The sequence below is a fragment of the Rhinoraja longicauda genome, chromosome 17, assembly GCF_053455715.1.
Source record: "Rhinoraja longicauda isolate Sanriku21f chromosome 17, sRhiLon1.1, whole genome shotgun sequence".
NCBI classification, from domain to species: Eukaryota; Metazoa; Chordata; class Chondrichthyes; order Rajiformes; family Arhynchobatidae; genus Rhinoraja; species Rhinoraja longicauda.
The window spans coordinates 43,752,166-43,777,272 of NC_135969.1; the positions used below are offsets into that span (position 1 = coordinate 43,752,166).

The 25,107-nt window shown below is 48.5% G+C and overlaps 1 protein-coding gene across 1 annotated transcript in view; it reads right to left on the bottom strand.

Annotated features, from left to right (window-relative positions):
- LOC144601564 (filamin-B-like) overlaps nucleotides 1-25,107 on the bottom strand; it is a 175,263-nt gene that overhangs the window by 44,494 nt on the left and 105,662 nt on the right. The window contains 14 exon segments of the mRNA XM_078413762.1: nucleotides 1,035-1,137; nucleotides 5,612-5,701; nucleotides 9,429-9,676; nucleotides 11,356-11,545; nucleotides 12,902-13,058; nucleotides 14,920-15,043; nucleotides 17,356-17,523; nucleotides 19,283-19,443; nucleotides 20,174-20,336; nucleotides 21,313-21,486; nucleotides 21,704-21,708; nucleotides 23,720-23,923; nucleotides 23,925-24,319; nucleotides 24,976-25,104. Coding sequence (XP_078269888.1) covers nucleotides 1,035-1,137; nucleotides 5,612-5,701; nucleotides 9,429-9,676; nucleotides 11,356-11,545; nucleotides 12,902-13,058; nucleotides 14,920-15,043; nucleotides 17,356-17,523; nucleotides 19,283-19,443; nucleotides 20,174-20,336; nucleotides 21,313-21,486; nucleotides 21,704-21,708; nucleotides 23,720-23,923; nucleotides 23,925-24,319; nucleotides 24,976-25,104 — 2,311 coding nt within the window.

Below are 25,107 nucleotides of genomic sequence, written 5' to 3' on the forward strand. Positions count from 1 at the left end.
AGTCAGAGAGTTGTGAATCTGTGGAATTCTCTGCCTCAGAAGGCAGTGGAGGCCAATTCTCTGAATGCATTCAAGAGAGAGCTAGATAGAGCTCTTAAGGATAGCGGAGTCAGGGGGTATGGGGAGAAGGCAGGAACGGGGTACTGATTGAGAATGATCAGCCATGATCACATTGAATGGCGGTGCTGGCTCGAAGGGCCGAATGGCCTCCTCCTGCACCTATTGTCTATTATCACAGAAGATGATAGCACACGAGGCCATTTCCCAAGGTAGAGGATTCCAAAACCACAGGGTACAGAGGCACAAGATGACTTACATACAAAACACAAGAGAGATACATTTATGAGGGAGCACAGCAAAAGTAAGATTTAAAAAACAAAAACAAATGTAATAAATTTCATCCAAAATTCTACCTAGAGGGCAAGGATATAATTCTGAGTGACTTTTTTCCCCACTCAGGGGGTAGTCCATACCTGGAACGGGCAGACAGGGGAAGCTGTAGAAATGGAATACAATCAGAACTTTTAAAAGACATTTGGACAGATATGTAGAAAGAAAGGGTGTAGAAGTATGTGGGCCAAATGCAACAGGCCCGGCACGGGCAAGATGGGCCGAATGGCCAGTTTCTGTGCTCTACATTGCTATAACGCTGTTGACGGAGATGAGAAGGAATTTCTTCAGTCAGAGGGCGGTGAATCTGTGGAATTCTTTGCCACAGACGGCCGTGGAGGCCAAGTCAGTGGATATTTTTAAGGCAGAGAGGCAGATAGATTCTTGATTAGTGCGGGTGCCAGGGGTTATGGGGAGAAGGCAGGAGAATGGGGTTGAGGGGGGAGAGTTAGATTAGGCATGATTGAACGGCAGAGTAGACTGGATGGGCCGAAGGGCCTAATTCTGCTCCTATCACCTGTGAACATGACTCTTTGCTGAGCGCCCCAACTCTCCAGCAGAACAATCTGTAACTTGCATGTTTTCAGACAAAAGATCATATTCAAGGCAAGATGAAAAACCATAGATCGTAAAGCATGTCTTACCTGTGATCTCCCCTGTTCTAAGAGCAAAGGGGATGACAATATCAAATGGTCTCAAGCCCAGGCGATCCATTTCGTCAGTTGGCACGAACACCCCATCGTGGACCTTGGGTACAGCACCAGAGAATGCAAGAGGTAATTCAACAATACATATCTCACAATATTGTGGCCAACACACACCCACTCTATCATCTATTCTTTGGAAAATGCTGCATTTCAGTTTACAAAAAACTTGTCAAAATCTGTAGGAAAGAACTGCAGGTGCTGGTTTAAATCGAAGGCAAGACACAAAATGCTGGAGTAACTCAGCGGGACAGGTAGCATCTCTGGAGAAAAGGAATGGGTCTGACGAAGGGGCTCGACCCAAAACGCCACCCATTCCTTCTCTCCAGGGATGCTGCCCGTCCCGCTGAGTTACTCCAGCATTGAGGTGTCTGCCATGTCAAAATCCTGCAGTTTTCACCGTTTGCCAAATTTTCCTTACCAATATTCACTCACAAATAACCAGCCAGCCAAATGCAAAGCTGTGGCCTTCACCAGCATCTGATAGCAGGGTTCTTTAATACCCGTGGCTCAGAAAGCATATTCAGCGCAGGGATTGTGGTTGTTGCAGGTAAGGGTCAATGAAACAATCATTGCTGCCCACTCTCAAATCTCCATCAGCTAGGGGTTGCCAACTATCTCACTCCCAAATAAGGGACAAAAGGTGACGTCACCGCCCCGCGCCCCACGTGACCTCACCCAGACAGCGGGCACGTGCTCCCGCTCCACCAATGGCGGCAGCCCAGGCTGGGAGGCGGGTTGCTATGCAACCTCCGTCAGGCGGCGCCCGGGCCTCCGGGCCTACACTGTCCGGGCCTACAGCGTCTCCCCGGGCCTAATACGGGACAAGGGCGGTCCAGTACGGGACAAACCAATTTAGCCCAAAATATGGGATGTCCCGGCTAATACGGGACAGTTGGCAACCCTACCATCAGCGATACCAGTTGTTAAAAGGCAATTTACCAAAATTTGTGTTTCAGGCCCAGAACTCAAATGAGGGGAAAATGGGTTTTATTAATAGGTAAGGAGGGTCAAAATTCTTCAAGACTTTATTTTGGAACAAATATAGTGGTTTTTAACCCAACATTTCATCCAGAGGGTGAAAGGAACGTATAGTTTAATTTTGAGATACAGTATGGAAACAGGCCCTTCGGCCCACCGAGTCCACGCCGACCATCAATTGCCCATTCCCACTAGTTCCACGTTATCCCACTTTCTCATCCACGCCCTACACACCTGGGGCAATTTTACAGGGGTCAATTAACCTACAAACCCGCACGTCTTTGGAGTGTGGGAGGAAACCGGAGCGCCCGGAGGAAAGCCACAGGGAGAAGGTGCAAAAGGTCAGGATTGAACCCGGGGTTCTGCAGGGGTGAGACAGCAGCTCTACCCGCTGCACCGCCCTTAACAGCAAAACAAAAACAACACAGAAATTGCTAATATTCTAAAATAACCAGAACATACACCAATCAGCCAAAACATTATGACCACTGACAGGCGGAGTGAACAACATTGATTATCTTGTTACAATGGCACCTGTCAAGGGGTGGGATATATTAGACAGTAAGTGAACAGTCAGTCAAAATGGGCAGGAGTAAAGACCTGAGCGACTTTGACAAGGGCTAAATTGTTATGGCCAGACGACAGGGTCAGAGCATCTCTGAAACGGCAAGGCTTGTGGGGTGCTCCCGGTCAGCAGTGGTGAGTACCGACCGACAGTGGTCCAAGGAGGGACAAACCACAAACCGGCGACAGACAGGGTGTTGGGCGCCCAAGGATCGTCGATGCGCGAGGGCAACGAAGGCTATCCCGTCTGGTCCGAACCGACAGACGGTCGACTGTGGCACAAGTCACAGAAAATTTTAATGGTGGTCACGGGAGGAATGTGTCACAATACACAGTGCATCGCACCCTGCTGCGTATGGGGCTGCACACGGAGGACCAACAGCATATTAGGCAGGTGGTCATAATGTTTTGGATCATCAGGTCATAATGCTTTCTCTGATCGGCGTACAGCTAGGCTGTAAAATATTCGCTCCCTGAGAATTCCCAGCATTCTGCAGCTTCAGTGGTTGAGTACCTGTAACCAAACCCTTCAAACAATCAACTGGGCCGCAAGCCGTCAAACCTGAAGCAACAAACGCCCATAAATGGCCGCAATGTTAGTGCACCTGAGCAGGTATGCGCACTGCTCTAGGCTCAGCTCCAGGTGGGCTCAATGCAGCTGGAACGAGAGTTTACTCCACATTAATCACCCGTTGCTAAGAAGCAAACGATCTACGATGTGCAAAGTCAGAAAGAAGACGGGGTTGGGGGAGAAGAGAAAGTGCTCAAGATGCCAACACAGTTAGGATAGCTTCCTCTTCACCTGTGCCTGGAAAGAACATTAAAGCAGAAAAGATCATCAGAGTGGATAACCGAGAACATACTTCTGAAGGAAGGTCCCGGCCCAAAATAGACACAAAAAGCTGGAGTAACTCAATGGGTCAGACAGCACCTCTAGAGAAAAGGAATGGGTGACGTTTCGGCCAAACCCAAAACTTCACCTATCCATTTTCTCCAAGGATTCTGGCTGACCCGCTGAGTTCCTCCTGCACTTTGTGTCTTTTTTTGTGAACCAGCATCTGCAGTTCTTTGTGTCTACACGTTGGCCTTCAGCGATTGGGCTCAAACACCCAAACCCTCAGTCTTCACTTCAGGACCCTGCTCTCTCCAAATTCCCACCCACCTGCCCTCACCACCCATCCCCATCCCACCCACCTGCCCTCACCACCCATCCCCATCACCCCCCACACGTCTCAGCTCAAACACTTCCTCAGAACTAAAGAGGGTCTTCAACCTGAAACATCAAAAATTAGGTGCAGGAGGAGGCCATTCAGCCCTTCGAGCCAGCACCACCATTCAATATGATCATGGCTGATCATCCAAAATCAGTACCTCACTCCTGAAATAGTCTACCCCTTATTCTTAAACTGTGTGACCCCTGGTTCTAAACTCCCCCAACATCGGGAACATTTTTCCTGCATCTAGCCTGTCCAATCCCTTAAGAATTTTATATGTTTCTATAAGATCCCCTCTCGTCCTTCTAAATTCCAGTGAATACAAGCCTAGTCGACCCATTCTTTGAAGATGCTGATCGTTCCCTGTGTCCACAGGTGTGGCCTCAGCAGCCGACTGTTTCTGCATTTCCCCTCACATCCCATTCCCAGCATCTGGAGGTCTTTGTATCTCCCCTACTTTGCTCTGCAATCCAATCATTTATCAAGGTGGACAGTCTCTTTCCAGCTGTTATCAGGCAACTAAGCCATCCTCTCACCAACTAGAGAGTAGTCCTGACCTACCACCAAGCTGATTGGAGACCCCTGAACGGTCTTTAATCGAGCTTTACCTTGCACCAAACGTTATTCCCTCTGCCATGTACCTGCACACTGTGGACGGCTCGATTGTAACCATGTGTTGTCTTTCCACTGGCTGGTCAGCACGCAACAAAAGCTTTTCACTGTACCTCGGTACACGTGACAATAAACTCAACTCAACTGATTCAAGGCTAATTCAAAGTGACACCCTAATCATTTTTAATTTATTTTAGTTTAGTTTAGAAATACAGCGCGGAAACAGGCCCTTCGGCCCACCGGGTCCGCGCCGACCAGCGATCCCCGCACATTAACACTATCCTACACACACTAGGGACAATTTTTACATTAACCAAGCATACCTGTACGTCTTTGGAGTGTGGGAGGAAACTGAAGATCTCGGAGAAATCCCACGCAGGTCACGGGGAGAACGTACAAACTCCGTACAGACACCACCCGGAGTCAGGATCGAACCCGGGTCTCTGGTGCTGCGTTCGCTGTAAGGCAGCAACTCTACCGCTGCGCCACCGTGGCCACCCGTTCTAATCCAGAATTTTCTATTAACTATAATGATCACAAAAACTTCTGACATCTGTACTACTTTAGCAGTGTAGTTATAACTGATTGTGTTCCTCAGTCTTGAAATTTCAGCCATCTTCTCTCATTACCTGACACCCATTTGTATCCTTGTCATCTCGTCACCCTATCCACCTGCCAATCTCTCCCCCGCCGTATCCACCTATCACTCGCTCGGCTTTGTCCTACATCCACCTATCTTTTCCATCTTTCTCCCTCCCCCGTCACTCCGCACCGTCTGAAGAAAGGTCCCAACCCAAGATCGCCCTGTCCATTCCCTCCACAGATGCTGCCCGACCCGCTGAGTTCCTCCAGCGCTCTGTGTTCTGCGTTTGAGTGATGATGCTGGTTGACATTCCCCTTCATTTAACAGTATCAGTAACAGGCATCTCAAAGCAGAGTCCCCTGTTCAAGCTGCAAAACAGATCAGACCTGCTTAAATCTGAGAGCTTATCATCCACCGGCTAGTGAAACAAAAAAAGTCACACAACTGAAAAAGGACAGAGAGGGGAAGGAATGAAGCAGTCCAGGTGGCAGATCCCAGCCAGCTGTGAACACTAGATAGGGAAGAAGAGAAGAATAGAAAGTTTAATATATTAAAGTCTGTACCCAGGGTTGGAAGCCAGGGGGATATGCGTTTAGAGACTGCTGCTGCTGTTGTACCAACTGCTGAGGTATGATTGGAACTTCATCTGTAGCCTGATGGATGGCAAACGGCAAGTTAGTGTCGAAACACACGCCAACATTCAACCCAACTCTTTCCCCTTCAAGCTGAACCAAATCACACAGAACATAGAGAGCTGGAGTAACTCAAAGGGTCAGGCACCATCTCTGGAGGACATACGCCGGCCGATCAGCCAAAACCATTATGACCACTGAAAGGTGAAGTGAATAACATTGGTTATCTTGTTACAATGGCACCTGTCAAGGGGTGGGATATATTAGGCAGCAAGTGAACAGTCAGTTCTTGAAGTTGATGTGTTGGATGCAGGAGAAATGGGCAGGAGTAAAGACCTGAGCGACTTTGACAAGGGCCAAATTGTTATGGCCAGACGACTGGGTCGGAGCATCTCTGAAACGGCAAGGCTTGAGGGGTGCTCCCGGTCAGCAGTGGTGAGTACCGACCGACAGTGGTCCGAGGAGGGACAAACCACAAACCGGCGACAAACCGGTGTTGGGCGCCCAAGGCTCATCGATGCGCGAGGGCAACGAAGGCTATCCCGTCTGGTCCGAACCGACAGAAGGTCGACTGTGGCACAAGTCACAGAAAATTTTGACGGTGGTCACGGGAGGAATGTGTCACAATACACAGTGCATCGCACCCTGCTGAGTATGGGGCTGCACACGGAGGACCAACAGCATATTAGGCAGGTGGTCATAATGTTTTGGCTCATCAGGTCATAGTGATTTGGCTGGTCGGTGTAGATAGACGGCATTTTGGTTCAGACTCAAGAAGGAGGGGTCCAGACCCTATCCATGTCCTCCAGAGATGCTGCCCCACACACTGAGTTACTCCAGCACTTTGTGTTCTGCACATGATTCCAGCATCTGCAGTTCCTTGTGTCTAAATTAATCACAATGTTTCACAATACTGAATTTTATCCAGTAAATTTGCCTGGCACTGTAAAAGTGTACGACGTGCCCAAATTTAACGTTGTGCATCACCTTTAGTTCCTATTAATTTACAGATAGCATTGCAGTTATAAACATGTATATTCTCCAACTCATGGTCAACAGCCTGGCAGGTCCTGTACATATTCATGCACAAAGCTAGCAAACTGCTGCCTGAAAAGCATGTGTTGGGGTTGGCAGGCTGAGTGTTCCCCTTCTTTCTCAGCCAAAGTCTACTCTTGTAGCAAGCTGCTCATGGAAGAAGCAAATTCTGTTCAAGATTTCCAAAAACCTTGCTTTGAATCAAGTCATCATTAACAAAAACAAAGGTAGAGACAAAATGCTGGAGTAACTCAGCGGGCCAGGCAGCATCTCTGGTGAGAAGGAATGGGTCTGAAGAAGGGTCTTGACCCAAAACGTCACCCATTCCTTCTCTCCCGAGATGCTGCCTGACCCGCTGAGTTACTCCAGCATTTTGTGTCTACCTTCGACATGTGAGAAATGCTTTGTTTACAAGACTTTCAAATATTTTGCTTTAAGATTCTCCAGTGTTCAACCTAATATCTAGGTCACGCTCAGGAGGGAAGAAGCTAATGTGTTATTGTCTTCCATCACAGAGCAGTGTGGTGGATGTTTATGTCAATTTTTATGTAGTTGTGAGTCTTGTTGCTTTTGTGGTATGAGTGTATCAAATTCCTTGCGTGTTTTTGCATACCTGGCTAATAAACTAATTACAATTAAAACTGAGGTGAGAAAATAAAAATTCACCCAGAGAGTTGTGAATTTGTGGAATTCTCTGCCACAGAGGGCAGTGGAGGCCAATTCACTGGATGAATTTAAAAGAGAGTTAGATAGAGCTCTAGGGGCTAGTGGAATCAAGGGATATGGGGAGAAGGCAGGCACAGGTTACTGATTTTGGATGATCAGCCATGATCACAATGAATGGTGGTGGTGGCTCGAAGGGCCAAATGGCCTCCTCCTGCACCTACTTTCTAACTACAATTACTGAGAGAAAGCCCACATGTATAACAGAGGCTTCCATCCGTAACGAGCACACAAAATAATCATTTGCAGAGGTGATAAAAATATTCTACATTTATAACTAGCTTTTGGAATAGGTAGGGTAATTGCACAGTCTTTTACCGGAGTGGAGGAATCAAGAGCCAGGGGACATAGGGTTAAGGTGAGAGGGGAAATATTAAATGGGGAACACAGAGGGGCAACTTTTCACAGGAGGGTGGTGGGTGTATGGAACGAGCTGCCAGAGGAGGTAGTTGAGGCTGGTACTAGAACTACATTGAAAAGACATCTGGATATGTACATGGATAAACATTAAACTATAATGTTGGATTCTTAATGTTTTAAAGTTTTTATGCTTTATTCTTAACTGTTTACTGTGTGGTCGTGTTGTTACTTGCGAGCGGAGCACCAAGGCACATTCCTTGTACGTGTACATACATGGCCAATAAACTTATTCAATTCAATTCAATTCAATAGGATATGGGCCAAACGCAGGCAGGTGGGACTAGTGTAGATGGGGCACCTTGGTCGGCATGGACATGTTAGGCCGAAGGGCCTGTTTCCATGCTGTGTGATTCAATGACTTCTGGGTGTGTAATATTGATTTTACAAATTACATGGCCAAAAGGTAATCAATAACTCATTTAATCAAGAGTATGAAGCAAGTTCTGATTGAGATAAACACCATGTGCTTTCCAGGTTCCACTGCAAACTAACCACCTCCAGTTTACAAGACAGTGTGAAAGAACAAATGGCAATTGGAATAGGAGCAAAGAGGCCCTTCTGCAGTTGTACAGGGCCCTAGTGAGACCGCACCTGGAATACTGTGTGCAGTTTTGGTCTCCAAATTTGAGGAAGGATATTCTTGCTATTGAGGGCGTGCAGCGTAGGTTTACTAGGTTAATTCCCGGGAATGGCGGGACTGTCATATGTTGAAAGACTGGCGAGACTAGGCCTGTATACACTGGAATTTAGAAGGATGAGAGGAGATCTTATCGAAACGTATAAGATTATTACGGGGTTGGACACGTTAGAGGCAGGAAACATGTTCCAAATGTTGGGGGAGTCCAGAACAAGGGGCCACATTTTAAGAATAAGGGGTGGACCATTTAGAACGGAGATGAGGAGAAACTTTTTCATTCAGAGAGTTGTAAATCTGTGGAATTCTCTGCCTCAGAAGGCAGTGGAGGCCAATTCTCTGAATGCATTCAAGAGAGAATTAGATAGAACTCTTAAGGATAGTGGAGTCAGGGGGTATGGGGAGAAGGCAGGAACGGGGTACTGATTGAGAATGATCAGCCATGATCACATTGAATGGCGGCGTTGGCTCGAAGGGCCGAATGGCCTACTCCTGCACCTATTGTCTGTTAATCTGCGTCTTCCTGAGGTGCTTGACCTATGACTGTCGTAGGGCCATATGAGGAGGCTTGAGTGCCTGTGGGGAAGGGAAATCAAAGGGGACGCCGTGCACATCAAAGGGAGGTTCTGTCTATAAGGAGCAGGTGGGTCTTTGTGTGGTGACCAATCTCCTGCATTGATCCCAGTGATCACTGTACTTGATGCTCTTAACTTGAATTGAATTGAATACATTTTATTCCCCAAGTATGTACTCATACAAGGAATGTGCCTTGGTGCTCCGCTCGCAAGTAACAACACGACATACAGTGAACAACTGAGAATAAAACATTATAATTTAAACAAATAATTTAATTTAAATAAAGTCTTGATTGTCTTGCCCGATCTTTGCGTTGTGTTTTAGCGTTGTCTTTAACAGCAGCAAGAGACCAATGCTCACCACGACACGGAAGGGGCTGTTGGCCACATCCACTCCTCCAAAGCGGACGTACACCACATAGGTGCCAGTCTCCGGGGCTGTGTAGTAGATGTTGTACGTCCCGTCGTCATTCTCAATCACCTCCGCTTCCACCTCCGTGCCGTCGGGGGCACAGATTGTACAGGTGACCTTGCCTTTCCCCGCCGCCTTCGCATCCACCTTCATTCCCAGCTCCTCTCCCAGCTGGACACTGGGCCCGAGGCCGGAGCCTGCAAAGGAATGGGAAAGGTTGCAGTGCTCCAGTGGACATTGTAAGTGCTTCAATAAAATGATGCCTTGTATCTTAGCGTGTACTCAAGCACTTCATTACATGCTTGTTAGTAGTAGTCCCGCCTAGTACCATAGTCCAGTGCCATAGTGAGGCCCACCGGAAATTGGAGGAACAGCACCTCATATTTCGCCTGAGCAGTTTGCAGCCCAGTGGTATGAACATCGACTTCTCCAACTTTAGATAGTTCTTCTGTCCCTCTCTTCCCCTCCTCCTTCCCAGATCTCCCTCTATCTTCCTGTCTCCACCTATATCCTTCCTTTGTCCCGCCCCCCCTGACATCAGTCTGAAGAAGGGTCTCGACCCGAAACGTCGCCCATTCCTTCTCTCCCGAGATGCTGCCTGACCTGCTGAGTTACTCCAGCATTTTGTGAATAAGTCCCGCCTAGTAGGTGCTTTATAATATTAAGAACTCGCCTACATCAGGCAGTAGATGTAGCAGCTGGGAGCTGTAATGTACTGCAGGTCCTATGATGTAAGTGCTTCGATAAAATTATGCATTGTATCTTAGCGTGTACTTAAGCACTTTATTACATGGTGTCAGAAGTGGGATTCGAACCCACGCCTCCACGCCTTACAGATGTGTTGACGGTTGCGTCTGTAGATGACCCCGTCCACTTCGACCAGGTATGAACGTGGCTCCTTGGAAGGGTGTAATAAAGTGCTTAAGTACACGCTAAGATACAACGCATCATTTTATCTCTCCCCATATTTTATTTCTCCCCATATCCCTTGATTCCATTAGCCCGCAGAGCTAAATCTAACTCTCTCTTGAAAACATCCAGTGAATTGGCCTCCACTGCCTTCTGTGGCAGAGAATTCCACAGATTCACAACTCTGTGGGGGTAAACGTTTTTCCTCATCTCAGTCCTAAATGGCCTACCCCTTATTCTTAAACTGTGACCCCTGGTTCTGGACTCCCCCAACATCGGGAACATTTTTCCTGCATCTAGCCTGTCCAATCCTTTAAGAATTCTATATGTTTCTATGAGATCCCCTCTCATCCTTCTAAATTCCAGCGAATACAAGCCCAGTCTTTCATCATATGTCAGTCTCGCCATCCCGGGAATTAACCTGGTCAGTAGATAGTCATAGAGTCATAGAGTGATACAGTGTGGAAATAGGCCCTTCATAGAGTCACAGAGTGATACAGCGTGGAAACAGGCCCTTCGGCCCAACTCGCCCACACCGGCCAACAATGTCCCACTTGTCTGCGTTTGGTCCATATCCCTCCAAACCTGTCCTGTCCATGTACCTGTCCAAATGTTTCTTAAACGATGGGATAGTCCCAGCCTCAACTGCTTCCTCTGGATCAATTAGATCTTACCTAATTGCTGACTTCTGAGGTTATGACCACACTGACCTGACATGGGACACTTGTGGCATCTCCCACCCCGAGGTTATGAGCACACTGACCTGACATGGTACACTTGCTGGAGCTCACTGACCTGACATGGTACACTTGCTGGCATCTCCCACCCCGAGGTTATGAGCACACTGACCTGACATGGTACACTTGCTGGCATCTCCCACCCTGAGGTTATGATCACACTGACCTGACATGGTACACTTGCTGGAGCACACTGACCTGACATGGTACACTTGCTGGAGCACACTGACCTGACATGGTACACTTGCTGGCATCTCCCATCGGCGCCGCCCGGATTCGGTACGGAGAAGCAGGAATCTCATCCCCACCGTACTTGATGACGATGGTGTAGCGGCCCGTCTTATCCGGAATGTAGGACACCCGGTAGGTGCCGTCGTTGTTGTTGTGGATGTTCGCCTTCTTCGGTTTGCCTTCCTGATCCTGGGAATGACATCACCCACGTTCCCAAACATTAGCTATGTTCCCAAACGTTAGCCATGTTCCCAAATGTTAGCAACATTCCCAAACATTAGCAACATTCCCAAACATTAGCCATTTTCCCAAACATTAGTAACATTCCCAAACATTAGCATTCCCAAACATTAGCCATGTTCCCCAACGTTAGCCACACTCCCCAACGTTAGCAACATTCCCAAACATTAGCAACATTCCCAAACATTGGCAACATTCCCAAACGTTAGCAACATTCCCAAATGTTAGCAACATTCCCAAATGTTTGCAACATTCCCAAACGTTAGCAACATTCCCAAACATTAGTAACATTCCCAAACATTAGCAACATTCCCAAACTTAGCCATGTTCCCAAACATTAGCCACATTCCCGGGACACACAACATCCAACTGTTCCAATCAACCTACAAGCCCTGCACGTCTTTAGGATGGTGGGAGAAAATCGGAGCACCCGGAGGAAACCCACGAGGTCACAGGGAGAAGGTACAAGCTCCACACAGCCAGCGCCTGAGGTCAGGATGGAACCCGGGACTCTGCCGCTGAGAGTAAGCAGCTCTGCCCGCTGCACCACTGTGTGTCACCCATCAGTCCATTCCAACAGATTCCAAAAATAAAATCGGTCAGGTTGATCCCAAGAATCATCTTAACAAGAAGGCAACCAGTATCAGACACCCACACCACCTTTAGTGCGGCACGGTGGCGCAGCTGTAGAGTTGCTGCCTTACAGCGAATGCAGCGCCGGAGACCCGGGTTCCATCCCGACTACGGGCGCCGTCTGTACGAAGTTTCTACGTTCTCCCCGTGACCTGCGTGGGTTTATCTCCGAGATCTTCGGTTTCCTCCCACACTCCAAAGACGTGCAGGTTTGTAGGTCAACTGGCTTGGTAAATGTAAAAATTATCCCTAGTGGATGTAGGATAGTGTTAGTGTGCGGGGATCGCTGGGCGGCGCGGACTCGGTGGGCCGAAGGGCCTATGTCCGCTCCTGTATTAGCCGGGACATCCCGTATTTTGGGGTAAATTGGTTTGTCCCATAAGGAACTGCCCTTGTCCCCTATTAGGCCGCAGTCCGCTGTAGGCCGGGACAGTGTAGGCTAATGGAGTGTGTTCGGGGAGAGGGGCCGAGTGTGTTTGCCTAATGGAGGCTGCGTAGCAACTCGCCTCCCGGCCCGGGCGGCCGCCATTGGTGGAGCGGGAGCAGGTGGCCGCTGGCTGGGTGAGGTCACGTGGGGCGCCCGGCGGTGACGTCACCTTGTCCTGTATTTGGGAGTGAGATGGTTGGCAACCCTAGGCACACTGCACTGAGTGGCAACTATTGTAGACGTACCGTGACGTGGACAGACAGCAGCCCCTCTCCGGCATCCTTGGCATCGATGGTGAACTCCACCGGGAGACTCGCTTGTACCCCAGCTGAGTTCAGGCCTGGACCACTGGCCCGCACTTTGCTGGCATCATGAGTTGGCAGTACCCTCACACGGAACGGACTGGAAAAAGAAAGCACTCGTCAGTTGCTGCAGAAGAACGTGAATACAGTGGAACTCATCGCCACAGAAGGCTGTGGAGGCCAAGTCAATGGATATTTTTTTAAGGCAGAGATAGATAGATTCTTGATCAGTACGGGTGTCAGGGGTTATGGGGAGAAGGCAGGAGAATGGGGTTAGGAGGGAGAGATAGATCAGCCATGATTGAATGGCGGAGTGGACGATGGGCTGAATGGCCTGATTCTGCTCCTAGACCTTGATTTTGTGAACATGAACTTGCACGAAACTTCCAAAATCCACAATCGCCCGAGCATGTGGGTGGATTAATAACACCCACGCAAGGGTGTAGATTGGGTGTAGATACCAAATCCATGTTATTCTACAGAGTTGCAACTTTGCTTGATATTCGGCAAGATTACCGGCACCAGAAGCTTTTCTTTACCCAAATTTAGCTGGATTCTACAATTTAGTTATTACCAGTTCCTGAATATTTTTGGTAGCCAAATTGATAAACATGGCTACCATTGTGATTAATATTTAGCTGGAGTAGCCATTCCGTGATCTGTGTTCCCCACGTATATACACATTGTTATATTTGCAGTAGGTCCACAAGATAATTCTGCCGTTATCATTTGCAAAATGCACCTAATGCCGAGACAAAGAACGAGCTGGGAGTGAAGCTGATTGGATTTTACTTTGGGGGGAGAAAGTACCAGAGTCCATAAACTAAACACGGCAAAGGAGAAAATGGGAAATTGGTTGCAATTCAAAATGGACTGGAATTTTTAGTTTGGAGAAACAGTACTTAGAAACATAGAAACATAGAAAATAGGTGCAGGAGTAGGCCATTCGGCCCTTCGAGCCTGCACCGCCATTCAATATGATCATGGCTGATCATCCAACTCAGTATCCTGTACCTGCCTTCTCTCCATACCCCCTGATCCCTTTAGCCACAAGGGCCACATCTAACTCCCTCTTAAATATAGCCAATGAACTGGCCTCAACTACCTTCTGTGGCAGAGAATTCCACAGATTCACCACTCTCTGTGTGAAAAAAAACGTTCTCATCTCGGTCCTAAAAGACTTCCCCCTTATCCTTAAACTGTGACCCCTTGTTCTGAACTTCCCCAACATCGGGAACAATCTTCCTGCATCTAGCCTGTCCAACCCCTTAAGAATTTTGCAAGTTTCTATAACATCCCCCCTCAATCTTCTAAATTCCAGCGAGTACAAGCCGAGTCTACTTTGAAGCCCTTCCCTCTGGAAGGCCACTCCGGACTGTCAAAGCAGCCACAGCCAGACATAAAAACAGCTTTTTCCCACGAGCAGTAGCTCTACTCAACAACCAAAAGTCTGTAGCCTCCGTTTGCTCTGGTTTATTTCACTCTAATGTTTAAACTATAATGTTTTATTCTTAATGTTTTAATGTTTTATGCTTTATTCTTAATTGTTTACTGTATGTTCGTTCGTGTCGTTACTTGCGAGCGGAGCACCAAGGCACATTCCTTGTATTTGTACATACTTGTCCAATAAACTTATTCAATTCAATTCAGTGTGGAAACAGGCCACACTGACCACTCCTTCACACCAGTTCTCTTTAACCCCATTTTCACATCCACTCAGTACACACCAGGGACAATTTCCAGAGGGCCAATTAACCGACAAACCTGCACACATTTGGGATGTCCCTTATCGTGTATCTGTGGGCGGCTCGATTGTGATCGTGTGTTGTCTTTCCGCTGAATGGTTAGCAGGCAGCAGAAAGCTTTTCACCGTACCGCGGTACACATGACAACAAACTAAACTGAACTGGGAGGAAACCCCCCCAGGTGGTCTCCTGCTGGGAAAAGCTTCTCCGAATCACCTGCGAGTGATGTCCTCCGCACCGTACCGGACAGAAACAGAATACGGCCCTTCGAGCGAAGGCGTGTAGCTGGCCGTGTGCGTGCCGTCTCCATTGTCGATCACCTCCACAGGCTCGATTATCCCTGGGAACAGAGGAGATTAAACGACTTGCTTACACAAGCCCAAACAACGTGAAGCAGCTTCGCTCATTAACGATGGTGTTCAGATATTAGTCCATCTCTACGCATTACCCGGCAGTTCCTAGTGGTGCAAGTAAGCAAAAAAACGTGAGGCCCTTTGTTGGTGAGGAACGTTGTTAGCTTTGGGAAGCTTATTGCAAAGGCAAGGCAGTGGCTGGAGGACATGACCGTCGGGGCTCAGTAGATTCACCATCCCACAGCACACCTTTCACCACCTGACGCTGAATTACTCATTCAAAGCTGTCAGCAAATATCTGGGTTTGCTTTACACTGTAGTACACACACACTGGTTATGTATCACAGAGCTACCCAGTTACAAACCTGCATCCCTCTCATTCCTACCAACTAATATAATATCAAATCGTAAATCACTGCCGTCCTGTTGAGCTCCTGTCTGTATAACATTCAAGAGAGAGCTAAATAGAGCTCTTAAAGATAGCGGAGTCAAGGGATATGGGGAGAAGGCAGGAACGGAGTACTGATTGAGAATGATCAGCCATGATCACATTGAATGGCGGTGCTGGCTCGAAGGGCCGAATGGCCTCCTCCTGCACCTATTGTCTATTGTTTCGGGTCGAGACCCTTCTGAAGGGTCTCGACCCGAAACGTCACCCATTCCTTCTCTCCTGAGATGCTGCCTGACCTGCTGAGTTACTCCAGCATTTTGTGAAATAAATACCTTCTAGTTATTTAGGATAGTCAGCATGGCTTAAGGTGAGAGCTTGGTGGAATTCTTTGCCACAGAAGGCTCTGGAGGCCAAGTCAGTGGATATATTTAAGGCAGAGATAGATAGATTCTTGATCAATGCAGGTGTCAGGGGTTATGGGGAGAAGGCAGGAGAATGGGGTTAGGAGGGAGAGATAGATCAGCCATGATTAAATGGCAGAGTAGACTTGATGGGCCGAATGGCCTAATTCTGCTCCTATCACTTATGACTTGGAGCACCGCGTTAAAACCAGGTGTGGCCCAATTTTCCATTTACTCAACCAGTAAATACAACACATGGAAGCAAACCCAGAAACGAAAGCTTTCAATGAGCGATACAGCCAATGATTTAAGGCTGCTGTCAGAAATATTCGACTGTTGGGAGCTAAAGAAATCTGTTCAGCATTGCAGATTTATTCCAATTCAGAAGCAGGCCCATAATGGGACATGCAGAAATATCACACATTGAATTATGCAGTTACAGTTCTTTGTGGTTGCGGTGTAGTTTATGTTTTGAAACGATGGAAGATGCGTTTGGAAGGACTAACACATAAAGCCAGTTTTTCTGTTTGAAGATGGAGCCGCTTAGCACAGGGGTGGGTTAGCGTGACGACGTGGAAACCAGGGGAAGCATTAGGCCTGGCACCTTGGACTGTGGTGTTTAGTACGAAAGCAGACAAGACCAGTGCTTTTAGTCACCCATCACCTTTCTTGCCCTGCTGAGATCATCAAGTTCAAGTCCAAACCTGTCTCACTGACACCGGCCTTGGTCTCTCCTTTAAAGAAGTCTGCAATCAGTTTCAGGGGACTGCTTCGTGGATGGGGCAGAGCCTCACAAACTAGAACAGAAAACCTTTTACTTGCAGTGAAAGCGAGTTAGGTCAGTGGAAGGTGACAAACCGAACCACGCCGCTGCAGGTGTGAGCAAACGAGGTGTGTAGAATGGAATTGCAGATGCTGCTTTCAACCGAAGATAGACACAAAATGCTGGAGTAACTCAGCGGGTCAGGCAGCATCTCCGGAGAGAAGGAATGGGTGACGTTTCGGGTCGAGACCCTTCTTCAGACTGATGTCAGGGGAGGGGGCAGGACAAAGGAAGGATGTAGTCGGAGACAGGAAGACTGGTGTGAGAACTGGGAAGGGGGAGGGGATAGAGAGGGAAAGCAGGGACTATCTGAAATTGGAGCAGTCAATGTTCATACCACTGGGGTGTAAACTGCCCAAGCGAAATATGAGGTGCTGTTCCTCCAATTTGCGCTGGGCCTCACTCTGACAATGGAGGAGGCCCAGGACAGAAATGTCAGATTGGGAATGGGAGTGGGAGTTGAAGTGCTGAGCCACCGGGAGATCAGGGTGGTTAAGACGGACTGAGCGGAGGTGTTCAGCGAAGCCATCGCCGACCCACTGAGTGACTCCAGCATTTTGTGTCTATCTTCGGGTTCGACAAATCATCCGTCTGTGGGTACACTCGCACCCAGGCCAGCTCCACAAACACCCCGTCGTGTTAGTGGCGAGGTAAGCTGAACACGCCCAGCGTTAATGACCTTACCTTTAGGTCCCAGCACAGTTACTTGAAGCGGGGCCTGTCCAGCCTTGCTGCAGTCCACGGTGAAATGCTGCGGCACTCTGGCTCGGACACCGGAGCTCAGCCCGGGCCCAGTGCACTGCACCTTGCTGGGGTTCACCACGTCCTTCACCGGCACCCGGAACGGACTACCTACACAGGACGGGAGGCTGTTAGTGTTGGGGACATTAAATGGCTTTTAAATGGGGGTGCAACGTGCAATGGATACATAGAACAACACAGCACTAGGCCCACAATGTCCACACCCAAGTCAAACTTCTCATCTCCCTACAGCGTGGGTTTTCTCCGGGCACTTTGGTTTCCTCCCACACTCCAAAGACGTACTGGTTTGAAGGTTAATTGGCTTTGGTATAATTGTAAATTGTCCCTAGTGTGTGCAGGACAGTGTTAGTGTGCAGGGATCGCCGGTCGGCACGGACCCGATGGGCCGAAGGGCCTGTTTCCATGCTGTATCTCTAAACTAAAACTAGATAAACTACTGGAAGTCATTTAACTATAGACAATAGACAATAGGTGCAGGAGTAGGCCATTCGGCCCTTCATGCCAGCACCGCCATTCAACGTGATCATGGCTGATCATTCTCAATCAGTACCCCAAACTACTGACAACTCCTATCAATTCAAATTTTATATCAAATAAAAACTTAAAATATTGAACATTTCTAAAAACTACTTTTACTTGCAGTTATTTATTCCACGTCTAACACCCACATCTGGCTCCTGGCCACTCTCTGAAGGAAGAACCCGTAAAGCCTCCAACCTACCTCACTGAACATTGGACCTTTTCCCTGGAACTGTTAGGCTACAATGCTGAGAATCTATATTCTGCACTATTGGTATCTTTCTCTTTGCTCTGTCTGGCTTGAGGGTGCTCATGTACAATATTCTTTGGTTTAGTTGGATAGCGTGCAAGCTCTTCACTGTATCCCTGTACATGTCTCTTCCCAACAGCCATCAGGCTATTAAACACTACAACCTCCATTAAGCTCTGAACTACATAGACTATTATTGTTATTATTGCACTATTCTTGTTGTTTGTTTTTTATGTACATATGTGTGTGTTTGCGTGTGTGTGAGTATATGTGTGTGTGTTTGTGTGCGTGCACGTATGTGTGATTATGTGTGTGTGTGTGTGTGTGTGTGCGTGCGCGCATGTGAGTATATATGGGTGTGTGTGTGTATGTGTGCGTGTGTGAGTATGTGCGTGTATGTGAATATATACATGTGTGTGTGTATGTGTGCGTGTGTGAGTATGTGTGTGAATGTGAATATATACATGTGTGTGTGTGTGAGTATGTGTGTGTATGTGAATATATATGTGTGTGTGTGTGTGTGTGTGTATTTGTGCGAGTATGTGTGTGTATGTGAATATATACATGTGTGTGTGTGTGTGTGTGTGTATGTGTATGGGTGCGTGTGTGAGTATGTGAATATATACATGTGTGTGTGTGTATGAGTATGTGAATATATACGTGTGTGTGTGTGTGCGCGTATGTATGTGTGTGTATGTGAATATATACGTGTGTGTGTGTGTGTATGAGTATGTGAATATATACATGTGTGTGTATGTGTGCGTGTGTGAGTATGTGTGTGTATGTGAATATATACATGTGTGTGTGTGTGTGCGTGTGTGAGTATGTGTGTGTATGTGAATATATACATGTGTGTGTGTGTATATACACACACACTGAACATTGTTTCTCGTCTATCATATTGTTTACAGTGTACTATGTTTACATATTCTGCTGTGCTGCTGCAGGTTAGGATGTCATTGTTCTATCTAGGACACATGACGGTGAAACTCTCTGGACTAGATTCTTGACGCGTGACGGTAATAAAGCTACACCTAATGGGAGCGAGGGGAATGAGTAAACCAGGTGGAAGGATGTTACCAGGAATGTGCTGTCCTCCATAGGTGATGTTCAGGTCGTAGTCTCCAGGTGTGTATGGGATGTACTCCACACTGCAGCTGCCATCCTTGTTGTCCTTGCAAGACATCTTTGCTTCTGAGGGTCCTTCCACAGTAATCCCAAGACCGCCAATGCCTGCTCCCCTGGAATACAAGACGCCCAGTTACAGGTGCCCCCCCGACTAATGACGCTCCGACTTACGATATTTCGACTAGACAACGGTGCGAACGCTGGGCAACGGCAGTAGGGTCGCCAACTGTCCCGTATTAGCCGGGACATCCCGTACGGGACCGCCCTTGCCCCGTAGTAGTATGGTTGCCAACTTCCTCACTCCCAAATAAGGGACAAAGGGTGACGTCGCCGCCCCGCGTGACCTCACCCAGCCAGCGGCCACGTGCTCCCGCTCCACCAATGGCCACATCTAACTCCCTCTTAAATATAGCCAATGAACTGGCCTCAACTACCTTCTGTGGCAGAGAATTCCACAGATTCATCACTCTCTGTGTGAAGAAATGTTTTCTCATCTCGGTCCTAAAAGACTTCCCCCTTATCCTTAAGCTGTGACCCCTGGTTCTGGACTTCCCCAACATCAGGAACAATCTTCCCGCATCTAGCCTCTCCAACCCCTTAAGAATTTTATATGTTTCAATAAGATCCCCCCTCAGTCTTCTAAATTCCAGCGAGTAAAATTCCAACACTCACATGTTAAAACTATAATGTTTTATTCTTAATGTTTTAATGTTTTATGCTTTATTCTTAATTGTTTACTGTATGTTCGTGTTGTTACTTGCGAGCGGAGCACCAAGGCACATTCCTTGTACGTGCACATACTTGGCCAATAAACCTATTCATTCATTCATTCATTCAGATTACCTGGTTATAACGGAGAATTTATTGGGTTTATTAGTCAGGCCTTCCTGTAGGCCTGGTCCAACGGCCGAGACCCGCGAGGGGTCACATCCCTCTGTCACCTCCACCTTGAAGGGGCTGTTCAGCACAGGTGCATCATCGTACGTCACGTCGATGGAATGCACACCTGCACAAACGGCAACAACGCGTTAGAATGGGACAGCTTACGTCTCCAACATTTAACACCATTGCGTGGTTTGGCAATAGACAATAGGTGCAGGAGGAGGCCGTTCGGCCCTTCGAGCCAGCACCACCATTCAATGTGATCATGGCTGATCATTCTCAATCAGTACCCCGTTCCTGCCTTCTCCCCTAACTCCGCTATCCTTAAGAGCTCTATCCAGCTCTCTCTTGAATGCATTCAGAGAATTGGCCTCCACTGCCTTCTGAGGCAGAGAATTCCACAGATTCACAACTCTCTGACTGAAAACGTTTTTCCTCATCTCAGTTCTAAATGGCCTACCCCTTATTCTTAAACTGTGGCCCCTGGTTCTGGACTCCCCCAACATTGGGAACATGTTTTCTGCCTCTAACATGTCCAACCCCTTAATAATCTTATATGTTTCGATAAGATCTCCTCTCATCCTTCTAAATTCCAGTGTATACAAGCCTAGTCGCTCCAGTCTTTCAACATATGACAGTCCCGCCATTCCGGGAATTAACCTAGTAAACCTACGCTGCACGCCCTCAATAGCAAGAATATCCTTCCTCAAATTTGGAGACCAAAACTGCACACAGTACTCCAGGTGCGGTCTCACCAGTGCCCTGTACAACTGCAGAAGGACCTCTTTGCTCCTATACTCAACTCCTCTTGTTACGAAGGCCAACATTCCATTGGCTTTCTTCACTGCCTGCTGTACCTGCATGCTTCCTTTCAGTGACTGATGCACTAGGACACCCAGATCTCGTTGTACGTCCCCTGTTCCTAACTTGACACCATTCAGATAATACTCTGCCTTCCTATTCTTACCACCAAAGTGGATAACCTCCCAATTTCTCTACTCAATACTCTGACAGATGACTTCTCTACTCAATACTCTGACTGTTGACTTCTCTACTCAATACTGACTGATGACTTCTCTACTCAATACTCTGAACCGTACCTTTCTCAAAGGGGGTGTACTCCACTGCATACTTCCCATCGCCTTTATCCTTAATGAGACAGTCCGTGCGGGCTCCAGAAGGATTTGTGATGTTTGCTTTAATGTGGTTTCCTCCCACCTTGGTCAGTGGCTCTGCATCTACTGTGAAGTCTGTGGTGGCATCACAGAAAACCCCTGCAAAATAAGCACAGAGTGATTGCACACGTTACTGACCGCGAGAGATTTCAACCGTTTAAGTTTGCATCAAGTCAGCCGAACTTGCTGCTCCTGCTGGGCAAGAGGGACAGAAACTTGATAGCAGGCCTCCTACCCTCTGTTATCCGAGCGGCTGGGTGGTGCAGCGGGTGGAGCTGCTGCCTCACAGAGCCCGAGACCCAGGGTCGATACAGACCTCGGCTGCTGTCTGTGTGGAGTTTGCACGTTCTCCATGTCAACCAGTGGATTTCCTCCTACTGCACCCCCAAGACGTGCAGGTTTGTGGGTTAATTGACCCTCTGTAAACTGTCCCTAGTGTGCAAGCAGTGGGTGGGAAAGTGAGGTAACAGAACTGGTGTGAACCCGTGACTGATGGTCGGCGTGGACTCGCTCAGCCCAAGGGCCTGTTTCCGTGCTATCACAAGCAACACAGCGGAGTCAAGGGGTATGGGGAGCAGGCAGCACCAGGATGTAGATGATCAGCCATGATCACAATGAATTTAGATAGTGAATTTAGATCTTTAGATAGTTCCTCTGTCCCTCTCTCCCTCTCCCCCTTCCCAGATCTCCCTCTATCTTCCTGTCTCCACCTATATCATTCCTTTGTCCCACCCCCGACATCAGTCTGAAGAAGGGTCTCGACCCGAAACGTCACCCATTCCTTCTCTCCTGAGATGCTGCCTGTCCCGCTGAGTTACTCCAGCATTTTGCGAATAAATCCCTTCGATTTGTACCAGCATCTGCAGTTATTTTCTTACACTGTGAATGGCGGTGCTGGCTCGAAGGGCCGAATAGACAATAGACAATAGGTGCAGGTGGAGGCCATTCGGCCCTTCGAACCAGCACCGCCATTCAATGTAATCATGGCTGATCATTCTCAATCAGTACCCCGCTCCTGCCTTCTCCCCATACCCCCTGAATGGCCTCCTCCTGCACCTATTGTCTGTTGTCCATCTAAAGCAATAAAACTAAAACAACTAGCTTCTGAATGGTCCCCCCATAAACCAGGGTGCAGCCCTGATCTTCCAACCTACCTCGTTGTGGACATTGAACTTTTTCTCTGGAACTGTACCGTCACAATGCTGCAGAACAATACTCTGCACTTTTCTCTTTGCACTACCTGTTGTACCTGTGCATGGATTAATTGTAGTCATGCACAATATGATCGGATTTAATTGGATAGCGCACAACTAAAGGTTTTTTTAATTGTTCCCGTGTTTTGTAAACCAGCCCCTGCTGATCCTCGTGTCTAAACTCTCCAGGGAATTGAAGGCTTTCAAGACAGGGCGGCTTTAACTGAACTGAAGGGTAAGTGAACTACTCCTCTCCCCTCCCCTCCCCTCCCCATTCCCACACTGACCGTTCTGTCCTGGGCCTCCTCCATTGTCAGAGTAAGGCCCAGTGCAAACTGGAGGAACAGCACCTCATATTTTGCTTAGGCAGCTTACAGCCCAAGGGTGTGAACACTGGATTCTCTCATTTTAGGTCATTTCTACAAACGCTCCCCTCCCCTCACTCTTCCCTCCCCCTCCCTCCACTAAAGGTCAGTTCCACAGTTCACCACGACGTCTCTCTCTGGGGATCGCACAGTCCTAAACCAACAATCGGCCGGTCAGGGGACCTCCCTGCCGCACGTCATCTGTTGTCGGCCATGACTTGTCCTGGTCTTTTCTTGCTTCTAGATCCCACCACCCTGACCCCCCCCCCCCCCCCCTACAATCAGCCTAAAGAAGGTCGTCCAGAGATGCTGCCTGAGCCGCTGAACTACTGCAGCACTGTGTGAAGATGGTTTAGTTTATAGTTGAGAGATACAGCAGGGAAACAGACCCTTCGGCCCACCGAGTCCGTGCCGACCAGCGACCACCCCACATATTAACACCATCCTACACACACTACGGACGGACAAGCTACAATTTACAGAAGCCAATTAACCTACAAACCCGCACGTCTCTGGAGTGTGGGAGGAAACCGGAGCACCCGGAGAAAACCCAAGCGGTTCACGGGGAGAACGTACAAACTCCGTACGGACAGCACCCGCAGTCAGGATGGAACCCGGGTCTCTGGCGCTGTGAGGCAGCAACTCTACCGCTGCGCCACCGTGCCACCCAGTGTTGCTTTAGGAGATGTAATGGGGAGGGGAATGAGGAGGGAAGGAACGTAACATGACCGCGCTAGTACACGTGTGACAGTGAGGAAGGCAAGCTTCCGTTACCCTTGTTTCTCCACTCCAGGTCCATATACCTTGACACCGGTGGTGTCAATGGCAGGATCCACCTTCAGCCGCGCGGGGAACATGGGTACGCTCTTGCCTCCGTACTTCAGCGTGATGGTATGTGGGCCGTGTTGGCGGGGGATGCAACTGGCCGTGTGAGTGCCGTCGCCATTGTCCTGGAGGTGGGTCTCAGCTTGGACCCCCCGTATCTGACACCATCTCCAAGGCCAACTCCCCGGGTCCAGCCTTCGAGCAGTCGACGTTGACCAGCCCCGCTTCCCCGACTTTGCCCCGGTCCAGGCCAGGGCCAGAGGCGGTCACCTTGGAGGGGTCAAAGGGCAAGGTGATGTCTGCCTTGAATGGAGAACCTGGAATGTGGACTTCTTCAAACAAGATATTGACTAGATATTCTCCGGCTTCATTCGGCAGGTAGGACACTGAGCAGGTTCCGTCCCCGTTATCTGAGCACTCGATCTTGGCTTCACATGGACCTTCCACGGTGAGGCCCAGGCCACCAGTACCAGCGCCCTTGGTGTCAATGATGAACTCAGCTGACTTGCCCACAAGACCACCTTTCAGGCCAGGCCCATGTGCCCTCACCTGCAAAACAAAAAGAAAATCTTGACAGGTGTATATTGTGTAACTATTCTACATTTTCCTTGATCTCCATTCCCTTTGCCATGTTTTCACACCTGACACTCCCTTACCTATCTATCTCCCTCCCCCCTGACGTCAGTCTGAAGAAGGGTCTCGACCCGAAATGTCACCCACTCCTTCTCTCCAAAGATGCTGCCTGTCCCATATAGAAAGATAGAAAATAGGTGCAGGAGGAGGCCATTTGGCCCTTCGAGCCAGCACCGCCATTCATTGTGATCATGGCTGATCATCCACAATCAGTAACCCTTGCCTGCCTTCTCCCCATCAGACTCATACACAACAATATGTGTAGGAAGGAACTGCAGGTGCTGGTTTAAACCCTTAGACACAAAAAGCTGGAGTAACTCAGTGGGACAGGCAGCGTCTCTGGAGAGAAGGAATGGGTGACATTTTGGGTCGAGTCTGAAGAAGGGTCTCGACCTGAAACGTCACCCATTCCTTCTCTCCAGAGATGCTGCCTGACCCGCTGAGTTACTCCAGCACTCTGTGAAACGTCACCTATCCATGTTCTCCACAGATGCTGCCTGACCCGCTGAGTTACTCCAGCATTGTGTGCCTGTGGTACACAATAATATTTTGGCGGTGGGCATCAGACGTACCTTGGTGGGGTCCGGAGGCAGTGTCGCGTCCACAGTGAAGGGACTGCCCACTATGGGGTTCCCATCGTACGTAACGTCCACCGTGTACAGGCCTTCTTCCTTGGGGATGTACTTGGCCACACAGACCTCCTT